At 44.6% G+C, this 13288-nt stretch overlaps 2 protein-coding genes across 2 annotated transcripts; both read left to right on the top strand.

Annotated features, from left to right (window-relative positions):
* Positions 1-3301: 3301 nt before the first annotated feature.
* Positions 3302-5386, top strand: LOC134657678 (uncharacterized). Its single transcript, XM_063513241.1, has one exon. The coding sequence runs from the start codon at positions 3302-3304 to the stop codon at positions 5384-5386; it is 2085 nt and encodes a 694-aa protein (XP_063369311.1).
* A 1955-nt stretch (positions 5387-7341) lies between these two features.
* On the top strand, positions 7342-9426 carry LOC134657677 (uncharacterized). The gene has a single exon (XM_063513240.1). The coding sequence runs from the start codon at positions 7342-7344 to the stop codon at positions 9424-9426; it is 2085 nt and encodes a 694-aa protein (XP_063369310.1).
* The last annotated feature ends 3862 nt before the right edge of the window (positions 9427-13288 follow it).

The following is a 13288-nucleotide window of genomic DNA, read 5'->3' as shown; positions in this document are numbered from 1 at the left end:
TTACTTATAAGTTCTATAATCTAATACTATTATCAAAATGAGCCACAGATTTACGGGATTCAAAATTAGTCGGTTTGAAATTATTAAATCTTAAAACTGTAATTACAGATAATCTAACTAAACACCAAGCATCAAAGTATTCTTATAACTATTTTTTAGTGGATTATAATCAATCAAAATCAAAAAACTGAGAAAAAAGTGCAAGACAAAAAAGTTGATTTTCGAATTATAGTTACGTCAACGCCAAGGAGTGGCGCGACAAAATATTACTTTACACTGAAACTACTTTATAAACAATTCTGAAATTTTGTATGATTATTGTCCGATAACATATGCATTAAAACTGTATGAAATAAGTGTGCGTAGTCACTCACACCTTCGAGAAATTGAATGTCAAAGCCACAAATTTTTGGTTAGAGAATCTTGAATATCTCAAAAACTATCACACCAATCAGAGTTCCGTTTTCTGTTATATGTTACTAATGAGTTCTATAATCTAATACTATTTTCAAAATGAGCCACGCTTAGACGGGGTTCAAAATTTGTCGGTTCAAAATTATTAAATCTTAAAATTCTAATTACAGATAATCTAATTGACCAACAAGCATCAGAAGTATGTTGAAACTATTTTTTAGTGGATTACAATCAATCAAGATCAAAAAATTGGGAAAAAAGTGCAAGACAAAAAAGTAGGTTTTCAAATTATAGTTACGTCGAAACCAAGAAGTGGCGCGACAAAATATTACTTTACACAGAAACTACTTTATAAACAATTCTGAAATTTTGTATGATTATTGTTCGATAACATATGCCTTAAAACTGTATGAAATAAGTGTGCGTCGTCTCTCACACTTTCGAGAAATTAAATGTCAAAGTTACAAATTTTTAGGTTAGAAATTCTTGAATATCTCAAAAACTATTACACCAATCAGAGTTCCGTTTTCTGTCATATGTTACTAATAAGTTCTCTAATCTAATACTATTATCAAAATGAGCCAAACTTTACGGGATTCAGAATTGGTCGGTTGAAAATGATTAAATCTTAAAACTCTAATTACAGATAATCTAACTGGACAACATGCATCAAAAGTATTCTTAAAACTATTTTTTAGTGGATTACAATAAATCAAGATCAAAAAATTGGGAAAAAAGTGCAAGATAAAAAAGTAGGTTTTCGAATTATAATTACGTCAAAAACAAGGAGTGGCGCAACTAAATATTACTTTACGCAGAAACTACTTTATAAACAATTCTGAAATTTTGTATATATATTGTCCGATAACGGTTACATTCAAATTATATAAAAAAAGTATGCGTCATCACTCAAAATTTCGAAAAATTAAATGCCAAAGTTAAAAGTTTCATAAAAATAAGTTTTTAGTTTGTAAATCTTAAATAACTCAAGAACTATTACACTGATTTGAGTTCTGTTTTCTGTTATACAGTCCTAGTGGATTAAGGAATCCAATTCCAATTTCAAAATTAGCCGCACTTATCGGGAACTAGTTTTTTCCAAACCACGTGGTTTTAGTTTTTCTTCGAAATCTTCGGGGTTTTAGTCAGGAAATTTATGAAACTTGCACAGAGTATAGAGTTTATCAAGCCGCTTATGGTAGTATTTAAAAATTAGTATGTCGTCGATCTATTTAACGAGTTATACGCAATTAAGTCACTATTATTCAGACACTTGGAGGTTAAAGGGTTAATTGTACTTACGCCTACTTAGTTAGGTCAAATCCAGAATCACATCCATATGAGAAATTCACTAGGGATCACTCACATATAAAAACAGTGTCTCTATCACTGATATTTCACTTTTCACAGGAGTTTCGCCTATAGCAACGGAAAGTTTGTCACTATTTTGCTCACTGTGCTTCACAAGGTTGTCCGATTTCACAAATTTTTGCACAACCGTATAGTCCGAGTCAGCGCGCGTGTTTTGATGTATAACACATAAGGGTATGAGGGAAAAAACCGAGAGTTTTGAATTTTAAAGCGCGGAGCGACGCGAAAACGATGCGTACACTCTGAGCGCTTGGCGCGCGACTGGTTAGGTTAGGTTAGGTTAGGTTAGGTTAGGTTAGGTTAGGTTAGGTTAGGTTAGGTTAGGTTAGGTTAGGTTAGGTTAGGTTAGGTTAGGTTAGGTTAGGTTAGGTTAGGTTAGGTTAGGTTAGGTTAGGTTAGGTTAGGTTAGGTTAGGTTAGGTTAGGTTAGGTTAGGTTAGGTTAGGTTAGGTTAGGTTAGGTTAGGTTAGGTTAGGTTAGGTTAGGTTAGGTTAGGTTAGGTTAGGTTAGGTTAGGTTAGGTTAGGTTAGGTTAGGTTAGGTTAGGTTAGGTTAGGTTAGGTTAGGTTAGGTTAGGTTAGGTTAGGTTAGGTTAGGTTAGGTTAGGTTAGGTTAGGTTAGGTTAGGTTAGGTTAGGTTAGGTTAGGTTAGGTTGAGGTAAATTTGAGAGGTAGAATTGAGGGAATTTTGCGAATTTTTGTGGCGAGATAAAGCTAATTGAGTGCTATTTTATACCGTTGTTCTTTCCCAGCCTTTCCCTAGATTTCTATAGTATTTTTAATTTCTTTCACTTTACATATAAATTCACTTTTTTCTTCAGGCGCTTTTTCACTTTCAAAAATTCACATCTTCTTTTTCCTTGTGTTTTTCCCTACGTCTGTTAATTTTGTAATTGGGTCGGCTTTTTGCTCTACACGGAGCTTTTTACCCCATATCGATCCGACCTTTGGTTCGGGAGATATTGGAGTTCAAATCTCACGAGTTCGGTAAAAGGTTTACCCCATTTGCGGTTGACGACGTTAGGAGATTTCACTTTCAAAAAATCATATCTTCTGTTCTTGTGTAAATAAATTCTTTGTAGTAGGTTAGTTAGATTAAGCTAGTTGTAGGGAATTCAAATCCGTTTGAATTATATTTTTAGAGGGCTTAGTTTAGTAGTTATTAATTTTTTAAAGGATTGCTATTCCTGTTTATCAGGCGTCGGTAAACGCAAACATAAGTTGGTTTTCGTCTTAGAAATTTTGTAAATTGTAAAATATTTAATATTTTTAGTTTTAAAAATTAGTGGTTAATAGCACATACTTAGAACTATTTTTTGACCTTGGTTCGAGATTTGTAGCTCAACCAGGAGTGACGCTACAGCCCGTCGCATAAAATAATTTTAAGTTTGTTTTTGCTGTTTTGGTTCTGCTGCGACTCGCACTTGACCAAAATAGTTAGGTTAGGTTAGGTGTTTTGGTTTTTCACCTTTTTTAGGCGAATTCCACCCATAAGGGGTGGTCTTCGCGTAGTAATTATATGGATAACCCCGCGCAGGGGTTGAATCCGGAGATGGCTCCAATCACTGGGCCCCATAAAGGGGCTTCAGGGGCGGGTTCTTCGACCTCGCCCGACTGGGAGGAACCTATGGAGGGCCAGGACAGGGCTGAGGCCGCCTCCAAGAAGAGGCCCCATGAGGGAAACCGGGTCCTGGAGTATGAGACTCACGTTGGGAGCGGGCCTAAAGTTAGCACCGCGCTGAGGGGTAGGGCCAAGGCCATGGTGAAGAAAGCCTCCATGGGCCACTTTACCGGCCTGGCAGCAGCCAAGGCCAGACTGAAGGCCTATAAGGAGGACTTGCTCTTGGAGGTGTTGGACAGCCAGGAGGGAAAGGAAAAGGGAGTGGTCCCCCCTTTACTCCTGAGAAGGTCCCAGGGGGACAACAAAAAGAAGGGGGATAAGGAGCCGTGGATGGTGAGCCCGTCCCCTTCTCCAAGTCAAGAAATGACAGAAAGCAGCCCGCCCCTATACACAGGGACGGACTACATAGAAATAGTGCGGGAGGCGACCCATATTGTCCTAGAGGCTGCCGGAAAATCCGGCAACCTAAATGGACAAGTCTGGGGAAAACTGAACCAGGCCTGCCGGGACATCCTGGCGGCCACTGACGTCCTGGCGGATAGAGTAGAGGACGAGGAGTTGCGGGCCTTAAAGGCGGACAATAACCTAATGCGGGAGCAACTTGCCCAATGTCAGACCGAGATGAAGGCCCTTCGTAGAGCCTTATCTGAGAGGACGATCCAGCCCCCACAGGCCCCGACGGCCCAATGCGGCCAGGCGACGGACTTCTCTGAGGCCCTCAAAGAGGCCCTCAAGGAATTGAAGGAGGACCTGAAGCGGGACCTTACAATTACCATGGGAAACATGATCTCGGCCCGCACGGGCTATTTCCCTGAGCCGGTCCCCCGCCCTCCTCTCGCTGCGGACAGGAATAAGACGACCGCGAACCAGCCGGAACCTCAATCTGGGGCGCCGCCCTCAAGGGCAGTGACAGGTGCGCCGCCGACAAGGCAGCCTAAGGCCCCTGTGGCCCAGCCTTCGGCACCAGCGACCAAGAAGAGGGCTAACTCTGCTCCTAGGCAGAAGACGGTGAAGGAGCCTAGTGCCTCTCCACCCTCGCAGCCGGCAACAAAAACACAGGAGCCTGCTGAGTCTTGGACGCAGGTTGTCAGGAAGGGCAATGGCAAATCCGCCAAGACCCCTTCCCCCCCTGCCGCCCCGGCTCGGAAACCGGCACCAGCGGGCCCACGGAAGCTGGTTGTGCCCGCCACGGCCGCGATCGTGATGGCCTTGAAGCCGGAGTCTGAGGCGACATACGCCTCAATTTTGTATAAGGTCACTAAATCGGTGAAGCTTGCTGATGTGGGTGTAGAGCACGTCAAGGTCCGCAAAACAGCTGCTGGAGCCAGGATACTTGAGGTGTCCGGGTCCGACAATGGTAGGGCGGCTGATGAACTCTGCCGAAAAATGACGGAGGTGATCGGTGAGGAAGCCCGAGTATACAGGCCCACCAAAATGGCGGACTTACGCATTTCGGGCCTAGATGAGGCAGCCACTCAGGAAGAGATCGCGGGAGCAATCGCTAAATTGGGAGAGTGCTCAATAAATGAAGTTAAGGTGGGATCGATTAGGGCCCAATATAATGGGACAGCGTCGACTCTGGCACAGTGCCCTATAACGGCAGCCAAGAGGGTCACCGCAGCGGGTCGACTTCAAATAGGATGGTCCTCGGCTCTAGTAGTGGCGCTGGACCCAACACCGATGAGGTGCTTCAGGTGTATGGGCACGGGGCACACCAGAGCACTATGCCCGTCGCCAGTAGATAGGAGCGGTCTCTGCTTCCGGTGTAGCAGGCCGGACCACAAGAGGGTGGACTGCAAGGCGGAGACTGCCTTCTGCTCGGTATGTCATGCGGCCAAACGCCCAGCGGGACACATAATGGGTGGCTTTTCATGTACGCCCCCACCAGCAAAAGGCAAAGAGGCTCTTCCGAAGACCCAAAGAGCCCCTCCAGTGAGTAACATCGACCAACGGGCCTGTGAGGGACAAAATATGGATATTTAGGCCCTACGTCTGGGGGGAGAATCAGAATGGTCATTGATTCTCCCCTCCCAAAGTGCGGGTTCCCCGGGGACGCCGGGAAAAGACGGGGGGCATCATGGAGGAATGAATGCGCGAGCCCATGATGCCCCCATACAACGTCTGAGAGGGGGACAACGGAGTGGGGTTTAGTGGGTATTCTCTTTCGCTCCTTCTCGCTAGGAGAGGGAATCGAAAGAGGGAGTCCCACATACCCTCCCCATTATGGCCTTGCCCCACGGCCGGGGAGGGATGCGTAAACGCATTCCCCACTCCGTCAACAAAAAAAAAAAACAAAAAAAAAAAAAAAAAAAAAAAAAAAAAAAAAGGTTAGGTTAGGTTAGGTTAGGTTAGGTTAGGTTAGGTTAGGTTAGGTTAGGTTAGGTTAGGTTAGGTTAGGTTAGGTTAGGTTAGGTTAGGTTAGGTTAGGTTAGGTTAGGTTAGGTTAGGTTAGGTTAGGTTAGGTTAGGTTAGGTTAGGTTAGGTTAGGTTAGGTTAGGTTAGGTTAGGTTAGGTTAGGTTAGGTTAGGTTAGGTTAGGTTAGGTTAGGTTAGGTTAGGTTAGGTTAGGTTAGGTTAGGTTAGGTTAGGTTAGGTTAGGTTAGGTTAGGTTAGGTTAGGTTAGGTTAGGTTAGGTTAGGTTAGGTTAGGTTAGGTTAGGTTAGGTTAGGTTAGGTTAGGTTAGGTTAGGTTAGGTTAGGTTAGGTTAGGTTAGGTTAGGTTAGGTTAGGTTAGGTTAGGTTAGGTTAGGTTAGGTTAGGTTAGGTTAGGTTAGGTTAGGTTAGGTTAGGTTAGGTTAGGTTAGGTTAGGTTAGGTTAGGTTAGGTTAGGTTAGGTTAGGTTAGGTTAGGTTAGGTTAGGTTAGGTTAGGTTAGGTTAGGTTAGGTTAGGTTAGGTTAGGTTAGGTTAGGTTAGGTTAGGTTAGGTTAGGTTAGGTTAGGTTAGGTTAGGTTAGGTTAGGTTAGGTTAGGTTAGGTTAGGTTAGGTTAGGTTAGGTTAGGTTAGGTTAGGTTAGGTTAGGTTAGGTTAGGTTAGGTTAGGTTAGGTTAGGTTAGGTTAGGTTAGGTTAGGTTAGGTTGAGGTAAATTTGAGAGGTAGAATTGAGGGAATTTTGCGAATTTTTGTGGCGAGATAAAGCTAATTGAGTTCTATTTTATACCGTTGTTCTTTCCCAGCCTTTCCCTAGATTTCTATAGTATTTTTAATTTCTTTCACTTTACATATAAATTCACTTTTTTCTTCAGGCGCTTTTTCACTTTGAAAAATTCACATCTTCTTTTTCTTTGTGTTTCTCCTACGTCTGTTAATTTTGTAATTGGGTCGGCTTTTTGCTCTACACGGAGCTTTTTACCCCATATCGATCCGACCTCTGGTTCGGGAGATATTGGAGTTCAAATCTCACGAGTTCGGTAAAAAGTTTACCCCATTTGCGGTTGACGACGTTAGGAGATTTCACTTTCAAAAAATCATATCTTCTGTTTTTGTGTAAATAAATTCTTTGTAGTAGGTTAGTTAGATTAAGCTAGTTGTAGGGAATTCAAATCCGTTTGAATTATATTTTTAGAGGGTGTAGTTTAGTAGTTATTAATTTTTTAAAGGATTGCTATTCCTGTTTATCAGGCGTCGGTAAACGCAAACATAAGTTGGTTTTCGTGTTGGGAATTTAATAAATTGTAAAATATTAAATATTTTTAGTTTTAAAAATTAGTGGTAAATAGCACATACTTAGAACTATTTTTTGACCTTGGTTCGAGATCTGTAGCTCAACCAGGAGTGACGCTACAGCCCGTCGCATAAAATAATTTTAAGTTTGTTTTTGCTGTTTTGGTTCTGCTGCGACTCGCACTTGACCAAAATAGTTAGGTTAGGTTAGGTGTTTTGGTTTTTCACCTTTTTTAGGCGAATTCCACCCATAAGGGGTGGTCTTCGCGTAGTATTTGTATGGATAACCCCGCGCAGGGGTTGAACCCGGAGATGGCTCCAATCACTGGGCCCCATAAAGGGGCTTCAGGGGCGGGTTCTTCGACCTCGCCCGACTGGGAGGAACCTATGGAGGGCCAGTACAGGGCTGAGGCCGCCTCCAAGAAGAGGCCCCATGAGGGAAACCGGGTCCTGGATTATGAGACTCACGTTGGGAGCGGGCCTAAAGTTAGCACCTCGCTGAGGGGTAGGGCCAAGGCCATGGCGAAGAAAGCCTCCATAGGCCACTTTACCGGCCTGGCAGCAGCCAAGGCCAGACTGAAGGCCTATAAGGAGGACTTGCTCTTGGAGGTGCTGGACAGCCAGGAGGGAAAGGGAAAGGGAGTGGTCCCCCCTTTACTCCTGAGAAGGTCCCAGGGGGACAACAAAAAGAAGGGGGATAAGGAGCCGTGGATGGTGAGCCCGTCCCCTTCTCCAAGTCAAGAAATGACAGAATGCAGCCCGCCCCTATACACAGGGACGGACTACATAGAAATAGTGCGGGAGGCGACCCATATTATCCTAGAGGCTGCCGGAAAATCCGGCAACCTAAATGGACAAGTCTGGGGCAAACTGAACCAGGCCTGCCGGGACATCCTGGCGGCGACTGACGTCCTGGCGGATAGAGTAGAGGACGAGGAGTTGCGGGCCTTGAAGGAGGATAATAACCGAATGCGGGAGCAACTGGCCCAATGTCAGTCCGAGATGAAGGCACTTCGTAGAGCCTTCTCTGAGAGGACGATCCAGCCCTCACAGGCCCCGACGGCCCAATGCGACCAGGCGACGGGCTTTTCTGAGGCCCTCAAAGAGGCCCTCAAGGAATTAAAGGAGGACCTGAAGCGGGACCTTACAATTACCATGGGAAACATGATCTCGGCCCGCACGGGCCATTTCCCTGAGCCGGTCCCCCGCCCTCCTCTTGCTGCGGACAGGAATAAGACGATTGCGAACCAGCCGGAACCTCTCTCTGGGGCGCCGCCCTCAAGGGCAGTGACAGGTGCGCCGCCCATAAGGCAGCCTAAGGCCCCTGTGGCCCAGCCTTCGGCACCAGCGACCAAGAAGAGGGCTAACTCTGCTCCTAGGCAGAAGACGGTGAAGGAGCCTAGTGCCTCTCCACCCTCGCAGCCGGCAACAAAAACGCAGGAGCCTGCTGAGTCTTGGACGCAGGTTGTCAGGAAGGGCAATGGCAAATCCGCCAAGCCCCCTTCCCCCCCTGCCGCCCCGGCTCGGAAACCGGCACCAGCAGGCCCACGGAAGCTGGTTGTGCCCGCCACGGCCGCGATCGTGATGGCCTTGAAGCCGGAGTCTGAGGCGACATACGCCTCAATTTTGTATAAGGTCACCAAATCGGTGAAGCTTGCTGATGTGGGTGTAGAGCACGTCAAGGTCCGCAAAACAGCTGCTGGGGCCAGGATACTTGAGGTGTCCGGGTCCGACAATGGTAGGGCGGCTGACGAACTCTGCCGAAAAATGACGGAGGTGATCGGAGAGGAAGCCCGAGTATACAGGCCCACCAAAATGGCGGACTTACGCATTTCGGGCCTAGATGAGGCAGCCACTCAGGAAGCGATCGCGGGAGCGATCGCTAAACTGGGAGAGTGCTCAATAAATGAGGTTAAGGTGGGATCGATTAGGGCCCAATATAATGGGACAACGTCGACTCTGGCACAGTGCCCTATAACGGCAGCCAAGAGGGTCACCGCAGCGGGTCGACTTCAAATAGGATGGTCCTCGGCTCTGGTAGTGGCGCTGGACCCAACACCGATGAGGTGCTTCAGGTGCATGGGCACGGGGCACACCAGAGCACTATGCCCGTCGCCAGTAGACAGGAGCGGGCTCTGCTTCCGGTGTAGCAGGCCGGACCACAAGAGGGTGGACTGCAAGGCGGAGACTGCCTTCTGCTCGGTATGTCATGCGGCCAAACGCCCAGCGGGACACATAATGGGTGGCTTTTCCTGTACGCCCCCACCAGCAAAAGGCAAAGAGGCTCTTCCGAAGACCCAAAGAGCCCCTCCAGTGAGTAACATCGACCAACGGGCCTGTGAGGGACAAAATATGGATATTTAGGCCCTACGTCTGGGGGGAGAATCAGAATGGTCATTGATTCTCCCCTCCCAAAGTGCGGGTTCCCTGGGGACGCCGGGAAAAGACGGGGGGCATCATGGAGGAATGAATGCGCGAGCCCATGATGCCCCCATACAACGTCTGAGAGGGGGACAACGGAGTGGGGTTTAGTGGGTATTCTCTTTCGCTCCTTCTCGCTAGGAGAGGGAATCGAAAGAGGGAGTCCCACATACCCTCCCCATTATGGCCTTGCCCCACGGCCGGGGAGGGATGCGTAAACGCATTCCCCACTCCGTCAACAAAAAAAAAAAAAAAAAAAAAAAAAAAAAGGTTAGGTTAGGTTAGGTTAGGTTAGGTTAGGTTAGGTTAGGTTAGGTTAGGTTAGGTTAGGTTAGGTTAGGTTAGGTTAGGTTAGGTTAGGTTAGGTTAGGTTAGGTTAGGTTAGGTTAGGTTAGGTTAGGTTAGGTTAGGTTAGGTTAGGTTAGGTTAGGTTAGGTTAGGTTAGGTTAGGTTAGGTTAGGTTAGGTTAGGTTAGGTTAGGTTAGGTTAGGTTAGGTTAGGTTAGGTTAGGTTAGGTTAGGTTAGGTTAGGTTAGGTTAGGTTAGGTTAGGTTAGGTTAGGTTAGGTTAGGTTAGGTTAGGTTAGGTTAGGTTAGGTTAGGTTAGGTTAGGTTAGGTTAGGTTAGGTTAGGTTAGGTTAGGTTAGGTTAGGTTAGGTTAGGTTAGGTTAGGTTAGGTTAGGTTAGGTTAGGTTAGGTTAGGTTAGGTTAGGTTAGGTTAGGTTAGGTTAGGTTAGGTTAGGTTAGGTTAGGTTAGGTTAGGTTAGGTTAGGTTAGGTTAGGTTAGGTTAGGTTAGGTTAGGTTAGGTTAGGTTAGGTTAGGTTAGGTTAGGTTAGGTTAGGTTAGGTTAGGTTAGGTTAGGTTAGGTTAGGTTAGGTTAGGTTAGGTTAGGTTAGGTTAGGTTAGGTTAGGTTAGGTTAGGTTAGGTTAGGTTAGGTTAGGTTAGGTTAGGTTAGGTTAGGTTAGGTTAGGTTAGGTTAGGTTAGGTTAGGTTAGGTTAGGTTAGGTTAGGTTAGGTTAGGTTAGGTTAGGTTAGGTTAGGTTAGGTTAGGTTAGGTTAGGTTAGGTTAGGTTAGGTTAGGTTAGGTTAGGTTAGGTTAGGTTAGGTTAGGTTAGGTTAGGTTAGGTTAGGTTAGGTTAGGTTAGGTTAGGTTAGGTTAGGTTAGGTTAGGTTAGGTTAGGTTAGGTTAGGTTAGGTTAGGTTAGGTTAGGTTAGGTTAGGTTAGGTTAGGTTAGGTTAGGTTAGGTTAGGTTAGGTTAGGTTAGGTTAGGTTAGGTTAGGTTAGGTTAGGTTAGGTTAGGTTAGGTTAGGTTAGGTTAGGTTAGGTTAGGTTAGGTTAGGTTAGGTTAGGTTAGGTTAGGTTAGGTTAGGTTAGGTTAGGTTAGGTTAGGTTAGGTTAGGTTAGGTTAGGTTAGGTTAGGTTAGGTTAGGTTAGGTTAGGTTAGGTTAGGTTAGGTTAGGTTAGGTTAGGTTAGGTTAGGTTAGGTTAGGTTAGGTTAGGTTAGGTTAGGTTAGGTTAGGTTAGGTTAGGTTAGGTTAGGTTAGGTTAGGTTAGGTTAGGTTAGGTTAGGTTAGGTTAGGTTAGGTTAGGTTAGGTTAGGTTAGGTTAGGTTAGGTTAGGTTAGGTTAGGTTAGGTTAGGTTAGGTTAGGTTAGGTTAGGTTAGGTTAGGTTAGGTTAGGTTAGGTTAGGTTAGGTTAGGTTAGGTTAGGTTAGGTTAGGTTAGGTTAGGTTAGGTTAGGTTAGGTTAGGTTAGGTTAGGTTAGGTTAGGTTAGGTTAGGTTAGGTTAGGTTAGGTTAGGTTAGGTTAGGTTAGGTTAGGTTAGGTTAGGTTAGGTTAGGTTAGGTTAGGTTAGGTTAGGTTAGGTTAGGTTAGGTTAGGTTAGGTTAGGTTAGGTTAGGTTAGGTTAGGTTAGGTTAGGTTAGGTTAGGTTAGGTTAGGTTAGGTTAGGTTAGGTTAGGTTAGGTTAGGTTAGGTTAGGTTAGGTTAGGTTAGGTTAGGTTAGGTTAGGTTAGGTTAGGTTAGGTTAGGTTAGGTTAGGTTAGGTTAGGTTAGGTTAGGTTAGGTTAGGTTAGGTTAGGTTAGGTTAGGTTAGGTTAGGTTAGGTTAGGTTAGGTTAGGTTAGGTTAGGTTAGGTTAGGTTAGGTTAGGTTAGGTTAGGTTAGGTTAGGTTAGGTTAGGTTAGGTTAGGTTAGGTTAGGTTAGGTTAGGTTAGGTTAGGTTAGGTTAGGTTAGGTTAGGTTAGGTTAGGTTAGGTTAGGTTAGGTTAGGTTAGGTTAGGTTAGGTTAGGTTAGGTTAGGTTAGGTTAGGTTAGGTTAGGTTAGGTTAGGTTAGGTTAGGTTAGGTTAGGTTAGGTTAGGTTAGGTTAGGTTAGGTTAGGTTAGGTTAGGTTAGGTTAGGTTAGGTTAGGTTAGGTTAGGTTAGGTTAGGTTAGGTTAGGTTAGGTTAGGTTAGGTTAGGTTAGGTTAGGTTAGGTTAGGTTAGGTTAGGTTAGGTTAGGTTAGGTTAGGTTAGGTTAGGTTAGGTTAGGTTAGGTTAGGTTAGGTTAGGTTAGGTTAGGTTAGGTTAGGTTAGGTTAGGTTAGGTTAGGTTAGGTTAGGTTAGGTTAGGTTAGGTTAGGTTAGGTTAGGTTAGGTTAGGTTAGGTTAGGTTAGGTTAGGTTAGGTTAGGTTAGGTTAGGTTAGGTTAGGTTAGGTTAGGTTAGGTTAGGTTAGGTTAGGTTAGGTTAGGTTAGGTTAGGTTAGGTTAGGTTAGGTTAGGTTAGGTTAGGTTAGGTTAGGTTAGGTTAGGTTAGGTTAGGTTAGGTTAGGTTAGGTTAGGTTAGGTTAGGTTAGGTTAGGTTAGGTTAGGTTAGGTTAGGTTAGGTTAGGTTAGGTTAGGTTAGGTTAGGTTAGGTTAGGTTAGGTTAGGTTAGGTTAGGTTAGGTTAGGTTAGGTTAGGTTAGGTTAGGTTAGGTTAGGTTAGGTTAGGTTAGGTTAGGTTAGGTTAGGTTAGGTTAGGTTAGGTTAGGTTAGGTTAGGTTAGGTTAGGTTAGGTTAGGTTAGGTTAGGTTAGGTTAGGTTAGGTTAGGTTAGGTTAGGTTAGGTTAGGTTAGGTTAGGTTAGGTTAGGTTAGGTTAGGTTAGGTTAGGTTAGGTTAGGTTAGGTTAGGTTAGGTTAGGTTAGGTTAGGTTAGGTTAGGTTAGGTTAGGTTAGGTTAGGTTAGGTTAGGTTAGGTTAGGTTAGGTTAGGTTAGGTTAGGTTAGGTTAGGTTAGGTTAGGTTAGGTTAGGTTAGGTTAGGTTAGGTTAGGTTAGGTTAGGTTAGGTTAGGTTAGGTTAGGTTAGGTTAGGTTAGGTTAGGTTAGGTTAGGTTAGGTTAGGTTAGGTTAGGTTAGGTTAGGTTAGGTTAGGTTAGGTTAGGTTAGGTTAGGTTAGGTTAGGTTAGGTTAGGTTAGGTTAGGTTAGGTTAGGTTAGGTTAGGTTAGGTTAGGTTAGGTTAGGTTAGGTTAGGTTAGGTTAGGTTAGGTTAGGTTAGGTTAGGTTAGGTTAGGTTAGGTTAGGTTAGGTTAGGTTAGGTTAGGTTAGGTTAGGTTAGGTTAGGTTAGGTTAGGTTAGGTTAGGTTAGGTTAGGTTAGGTTAGGTTAGGTTAGGTTAGGTTAGGTTAGGTTAGGTTAGGTTAGGTTAGGTTAGGTTAGGTTAGGTTAGGTTAGGTTAGGTTAGGTTAGGTTAGGTTAGGTTAGGTTAGGTTAGGTTAGGTTAGGTTAGGTTAGGTTAGGTTAGGTTAGGTTAGGTTAGGTTAGGTTAGGTTAGGTTAGGTTAGGTTAG

Source organism: Cydia amplana, chromosome 20, assembly GCF_948474715.1.
Source record: "Cydia amplana chromosome 20, ilCydAmpl1.1, whole genome shotgun sequence".
Taxonomy (NCBI): Eukaryota; Metazoa; Arthropoda; class Insecta; order Lepidoptera; family Tortricidae; genus Cydia; species Cydia amplana.
The sequence above is the reverse complement of the archived record's forward strand: the minus strand, read 5'-3'. Positions and strand labels throughout refer to the sequence as shown.